Raw genomic sequence first — 7384 nt, 5'->3', positions numbered from 1 at the left:
TAGTAATGAACAGCAATAACTTTGGTCTGACTGATGTATTTATATGTGTTTCAAGCCTTATGACCTGCTGTAAAACCTTTTGCCCTTGGGGACACCAACCTTGAACCTTGAACATCATTGAGACATTCCTTGTATGCACAACCTCATTCTGATCACTTCCTAATGTCTTTGAATCATGAAACTTGAACCCCTAATGCTCACTTACTGTGAGTTACAGATCAGTGGTTCTCAAACGTTTTAATTCAAATGACATACATCTGAGAGTGTACAAATGTAACCAAATTGACCTGTAAGTGTCCATTCAGTTCCATCTGTATAAGGAGTTACAGACCTGTAAGGGTCCATTTGGGTAGATGGAACCCCCTCAAGGAACACAAAGCGTCCCTGGCCCGGACCCCACTTTGAGAAGCACTATTCTAGATAGCAGTGTCAGTTTAAGTCCCATTATGTGGATGTAGATGTTAAAGAGTTCGTACCTCACTGTTGGTCATCTGGTAGTAATCCTTGTACGCCATGTACACCTGGAAGGAGTTGACACCTGCAAAGGTGGGGTGGGACAGGGGATTTTTGAAAACATTTTGTGCCAGGGACCCCCATAAGAGAGGACGTGTGTTTAAATGATTAACAATTATTCAAAGTGTTTCATAATTCTTCAAGATTTTTCAAAAATGCACCATCTACAAGCTCAGAACACATTTCCAGTGCGACTTGTTGTTTGTATAAAGTAGGATTAAGTGTTTAAACCCATGCTATATCAACACATGTGGAATCCCGTGGACAGTGCGGGCAGCCATTGCAGTGCCGTCTCATGGAACCCGCCTTGGTTTCTTTCTTTTTATTATATATTTTTTGTTTAACAAATAAGTCCAAAACTAGTCCAAAAGACAGGAGTCGGATTCAAACTCAGCTTCCAAGTTTTTGTTCCATTTGTGAGTTATAGGATCTATATTCTATAATATCAATCGTTTAGCTGGGAAAACAGAATCACTGTCATATAAAACCATAGTAGCTACCCTGGTCAATCCCGATAACGGGTCAAATTATAGTTTCCACGATTATTGTTGCGTGAAGGAAACCACTGCTGTGGTGGGTTCATTCACGTTTTCTGTCTTTCCTTCCCAAAGGTCATTGGGATATCCGGAGAACATTGACTACCTACCTTTCTCCTTGATGAGAGTCTCCACCTCCTGCCTGACGCTGTCGCTCCAGTGTGTGATGTCCACATGGAGGGCGTAGTCACAGCAGCTCTTCTCGTCCGCCCACTGCCTCCACTGGTCATAGGCCTGCAGCAGGCTACTGCCGGGCTCCGGGATCACATGGTCCACTGCAGGAGAGGAGAGGAGAGGAGAGGAGAGGAGAGGAGAGGAGAGGAGAGGAGAGGAGAGGAGAGGAGAGGAGAGGAGAGGAGAGGAGAGGAGAGGAGAGGAGAGGAGAGGAGAGGAGAGGAGAGGAGAGGAGAGGAGAGGAGAGGAGAGGAGAGGAGAGGAGAGGAGAGGAGAGGAGAGAATCAGATGAGAGGAAGCGCGGTAGCAGATGAGGTAGAGGGCATTGTTAGGGTTGACAGGAAGGATGAGTGAGAATGGAGGGGCGATAGAAAAGGAGAAAGTGCAGAGAGAGAGAGACAGAGAGAGAGAGAGAGAGAGAGGGGATTTGTCGTTGGAGAGAGAGGATCAATAAAGTAGAAGATGAAAAGGTGGAGAGGAGGCCGGAAGGGAGGAACGGACAGTAAAGGAATTAACAGGGAGGTGAGAAACACAGAATAGGAAAGGGAAGAGAACAGTCAGCATGTGTGTGTGTGTGTGTGTGTGTGTGTGTGTGTGTGTGTGTGTGTGTGTGTGTGTGTGTGTGTGTGTGTGTGTGTGTGTGTGTGTGTGCGCGTGTGTGTGTGTGGGGGGTATTTTATCTTACATAACCCTCCGGTGTTTCCAGCAGTGTTCACTCAGTCAGTGGGAACCAGTCCTGTCATATGTCATGCTACGTTTGCAGTGTCTTAATTTCTTGGCTTATACTGCAAGTTCCTTGAAGGATTTGGGACCGTCTGTCGCTACTGGCGACGTCACAAAGCATTGACATGATTTGTGGTGACCCACAGACTTCGTCCATAACAGCAGAAGTGTCACAATATCACTTTTACTTTCACTGCAAGTTTGTAAAGTTTCAAGATTTTGCTGAAACAAATCGGAAACATATAAATGGAGTATATCAGGTTTACAATTAACTCTCCATTGATCCAACATGTTTCTGGCTCTGTACTTGGTCTGCTCCTTTTTTTCCCTCTACACCAAAACATTGCTGATCTACAAGCTATAGGCCGGCTACTTTCGTTCGCCCCAGATTAGGAACGTTATAGGGTTCATGTGGTTACGTTGCCATCCCTTCTTAACCATACAGTACCACAATTCTTCTGCGGTAGAGCAGGGCTGCCTGCTGGTCTGCCATCTGACCAGCCTCTGTATCTCATTAAAAGACGACCCAATCTGCTTAGAGCCTGTTTTGCATGTTAATGGGATGAGGCCTGCAAGCCGCAGCCAAAGAAAAGCCCTCTTTGTCTTCAACGGGAGCCGGTATGAAATGCTGTCTTGTTCGCCCGGATGCTCAGACAGACATGACAGGGAATGGACCGTTGATAGAGACGAAGGGTAGTCACTAGTCAGTATGTGTAAAGAAGAGAGACGAAGTTGCACATGTATGAGATATGTGCAACCAGACACAAAACACACGTGCACATGACAAACATCACACATACAGCTACGTGGGCATGCGCTTTCTTGCTCTCATTAATGGACACACGCACGCACGCACGCACGCACCCCTTTCATTTACAACCCTGACTGATACATGCCTAACCTTAACCTTTACCTCATGAAACTGCAATAAAAATCCTTAAAACCTTTCACAGAATGCTTAGAATTCCCATTTATCGGAAGAAACAACATGCAAAACAACTGTGGGCTCTGTGCATGAGTGTAGTCCCAGGCTTCCAGAAGGTGGCTTCCTGTTTTAGTGCAGTAGTGCCCCACAGCTTTGTCTGATTGGCTCTGCATCAGAATTTAATGGGAAACACCTGATTCCCGTTCAAATCTGCTGCCGAGCCAATGAAATGGGGAATGTGAACCGGAAAAGGGAAAAAAGGTACAGCATATGTCACCTTAACACACACAGGAACTTAATCCCAGTATGGATGGAGCCTGTGAATAGACCAGACTACAGTGGCGTGGCTGTCTCCTGAAGCAAAGAACCAGGCTGCCAGGCACTGGGCAGGCAGTACAGTAGCGGTCAGTTCAAAAGGAGTCTGACCGCAGCATCCGGCAGCTGTCAGCTAAGCCGGGACATGGTCTCAGATCAGATCAGCGCAGTCACACAGACACACACACACACACACACACACACACACACACACACGGTTGATCTATTTCCATAGGGATAAAGTTTCAGTGTTTGCGTGTTTCTATGTCTGTCTGTGTCTCTGCCAGTCTGTGTCATAAACATCCTACCACCCACCGTTGAGTCCTTTGTGCTGCTATTTGGATGGATGCCCGTGAGAACAGCCCCCTTTGGGAACACAACAGACATCCCCAGTACACACCCCACCCACCCTCTCTGTTTGTGTGCTTCCGGCTCATCCAAATATGGGTGATGTTGATGTGATGGTTTAATCATTTTTATTTCAGAAAAGGGGATTATTTACAGCGTCAAAGGAAAAAGACAAAGACAAACGCAACCTCCCCCCCCCCCCCCCCCCCCCCACACACACACACACACACACACACACACACACACTTCTCTTTTCTTTATTACCTCTATTTTAGCTAATTTAATTTCACATTTAATTTTGTGGGAATGCCACATAAAACAAAACAGTGTGCCAGACAACTTTTGCTGTCTGGATTGACCTGATGGGGGGCAGCTAACCTCACCCACCGTTTGATTAGCCTCCAAGGAGGCTAATCAAACGCTATAGGATGGATTAGTAAATATGGTCTAATAAGGGGCTAAGCCCACCCGCCTGGCATGCCATGGAGGAGGCCTGCTGTAAATCAAAGGCTATAGCATGGATGAGTAAATATCGTCTGAGTAACATCTGCATACAACCAAAGAGAAGCAGCGCCTCCCATGTACAGTACACTATGTATCTGCAGTATACCATTCATAGACTCAACCTGTACCAGCCATCAGCTGGGTGAAGTTGGAACTGAATTCCCCCCCCCCCCCCCCCCGCCCCCCGGGGCGTCCGCTGGCCAAGTGGTCCAGGCACATGCCACATATATAGGCTCTGGCCTGACAGCGTGTCACGTGTTCGAGTCCCGTTCATGACAACCCTTGCTGCGTGTCTCTCCCCTTCTCTCTCTTTCCTGTCCATGTTCACTTGATGCTATCAATAAAGAAAAAATACAAATCTCCCTCCTGCTCACCGATCATGGTGGTTCCTCCGACCAGCGCCGCCCTGGTGCCCTGGTTGAAGTCGTCGGCGGTGACGGTGCCGCGGTAGGGCATCTGGAAGTGGGTGTGGATGTCGATGCCACCAGGGATCACCATGCGCCCGTTGGCCTCCACGGTCTTTATCCCGCCGGGCACGATCAGGTTGTCTCCAATCTGCCTGGAGGTGGAGAGGTGTTTAGGGGCTCGTTCACCAGCAGAGGGCACACGCACAAACCTTAACAGAGGGGCTTTGTTGTATAGTGTGTGTGTGTGTGTGTGTGTGTGTGTTCAATGAACTCTGGGACCCAATCTACACTTTCCTCATGTGTTCATTTAACTCTGAGAGTGTGTAATTGCAATTGGTACCAAATTGACTTGTAACGGTTCATTTTACATTATGTATAATTTCTGAGTTACAGACTTCAGTGTTCATTTGGTTCCTAACGGTCAATCATTTACTGCACATAGCTGGGGACCCCCAGGAAACACCTCATGGACCCCTAGCCCCAGACCCCACATTGAGAACCCCAACTGAGTTTTAATAGTTCTAATTTAACCTCTCTGCCTTGGCTTCATCTATTCTTTCTCTTCAAGAAAAAAGTGGTCGAAATGGGAAAATCCAGCTGCATTCTACTTGGTCATGGACTATTTTTGTTATGAATTCTTTGTGACACAAAGAATGTATAACGTACTGTGTACTGTATACCACCTAGAAGACACGGCTCGTTGCTTATGATGCTAATTTAGCTAAATAAAATCAAGTAGCCTAGTTTAGAATTAAAAAAATAATAATGAGTGCACTGTTTGGTGGTAGAACATTGTGAAGTTCCAGAAGGAAGTCATCTTTGGCTGTCATTCACTTGTTGAAAGATGCTGAATTTAGGGTGAGCCTGAAACAAATTAATCCTGAAGCAACAACATGTCATGCTGTCACAACTCTGACATCCCTATTGTCATAGGCGTGTCAGGCAAAAAAATAATAATTAAAAAAGAAATTGTAGAAAACGCTTAGTTACATACCGACGCTTGGAACACATTGTGAGCTTGTATAAATGTGGGGTTTTCATACTTTTTTTTTTTTTTTTTTAATGTTGAAACCTTTAAACATGTTTTTAAATGGGGCTCAAGTGGTTACAAAATACGTACACCCCTGCAATGCTAAGTATACCACACATGAGCAGAGGGTAGTGTGAGTGTCTGCCCACCGCTATAGCCGTAACCCAGGCTAATTATTATGCAAGTCCGAGGTTCCTGTGTGTGCGCCTGCCTCAGTGAAGAGATGGGTGGTGGTGGTGGGGGCACATGAAGGGGACAAAGGGACTAATTGGCAGATGGAGTGGGAACAAGGACAAGGGGGTGTGTATAGGGAACCAGGCAGAGAGAGAGAGAGAGAGAGAGAGAGGCAAAGAGGGAAACAGGGACAGGCAAAGAGAAAGACAGACAGAGACAGATGGGGAGGAGAATTTGGACACAGAATGAGAGAGAGTGTCTTCCTGAGCAGAGTAAGCATGATTCCTATAGTGACTATCCCTGCATGCCTCTTGTCTGGTGGGACAGTAAAATAAATACTTTCCCTGGTAAATAGAAAACAGGGACTATAGGCTGGGCGTCAGCAACTGGCCCAACGCCCTATTGGCAGAGAAGTAGACATGAGTCTTTAATCCTGTAGTGTAGGTCCCTGGTTTACATTTCAAGGACCCCCAGTTTGACATGCATTAGGCCACAGACCCAGACATTTACAGGCCTGTAAGGGTCCATTTGTTGGTTCCTAACTGTCAATCTTTTATCCCTGGACCCCACGTTGCTGTAAGCTGTATTGTGGATTTAAGCAATATTACACGAGAGGGTGTGGTTTAACGTGATTATTGCCACCACAGTGATGAGGTCAGGAACGAGATGTAGTCGAGTTCCGCAAGCATCACTGAAGTGGGAATAATCATGTTAAACCACACCCTCTCGTGTAATATTGCAATGATACAACAGTTACCCTTAAAACTAAGAAAATCGCATGTTTTTTTAATGACAGATGTAGTCACTACGACCACAAATGTCCCAAGAAACTAGCTAGCCTAGCCACAGAGTTTGCTGTGCTCTGGGAAAACAGAGCAGCTTCTTTGTTTTGATTAGGTGTGGAGTGGTGCTCGTTTGAACCACGGCTAGAAGGCTGTTTCAACCAATCAGATTGCTTCCTCGAAACGACCTGTTGTATAATGTGTGATCACTAGGGGGGAAAATAGATCGGACACTGAGCAAGTACACAGTAGACAGAGTGGTGATAGTTTAAGTTTAAGTTTAATCATGAGATAAAAAAAAGTTTTTGGTCTGTTTTTGGGGGATCTGTTTAACTCACTACTATACTAGAATTATGAGAATGATGTTGAAATCGTCTCCCGATTTATCAACTCAGGAATATATCCACGCTCAGATCAATTTAAAACACCAAAGTCACTTCACAAAAGTATTGTTATGTCTTCATGCCCTGACAATGGTGTTTTAACATGTCTTACACAATTAATCAAAACAAAAAAACACTGAGAGCTTTAACTAAAACCAGGAGAAAAGAACATTATTACTATATTATTCTTTTAGGATTGCTCTAAGATTGTACTGATTACTTTGAAGGCACATCATGGCCTCATGGCGTTATTAACCCCTTACGAGCCTGTGTGCAGCCTCATCCTTCGGATTATATCAATGCACTGAATCACTTTAATCAGACTATTGCATGGTCTACTGACCTACTGTACAAGATCTCAGTAGCTGCATTCTGTGCATTGATGACGGCTACTCCTTTGACCGCGACGGAGGGGCACCGTCTCAAGCGACCTTGAGCAACGAGAGCCACCACCGATTGAGCTAAAGCGAACAAGTTGCCGTGGCGAACGTTGCGAAGTTCGCTGGAGCCGACTCGATGGACAGTTGCACAGAATCGTAAATAATGTTGTGGGGAGCACATTCGCCCCAA

General features: G+C 45.7%; 1 protein-coding gene across 1 annotated transcript in view; it reads right to left on the bottom strand.

Moving 5' to 3' along the window:
* The window catches only part of dpysl3 (dihydropyrimidinase like 3), a 73583-nt gene that overhangs the window by 48566 nt on the left and 17633 nt on the right, over positions 1 to 7384 (bottom strand). The window contains exons 3-5 of the mRNA XM_083776991.1: positions 4413 to 4597; positions 1160 to 1324; positions 477 to 538 (exon numbers count right to left, since the gene is read on the bottom strand). Coding sequence (XP_083633117.1) covers positions 477 to 538; positions 1160 to 1324; positions 4413 to 4597 — 412 coding nt within the window. The remainder of the gene's footprint in view (positions 1 to 476; positions 539 to 1159; positions 1325 to 4412; positions 4598 to 7384) is intronic.

The sequence above is a fragment of the Protomyctophum parallelum genome, assembly GCF_964188405.1.
Source record: "Protomyctophum parallelum genome assembly, chromosome: 1".
Taxonomy (NCBI): domain Eukaryota; kingdom Metazoa; phylum Chordata; class Actinopteri; order Myctophiformes; family Myctophidae; genus Protomyctophum; species Protomyctophum parallelum.
Note: the sequence above shows the minus strand (reverse complement) of the source record. Positions and strands in the feature narration are given on the sequence as shown.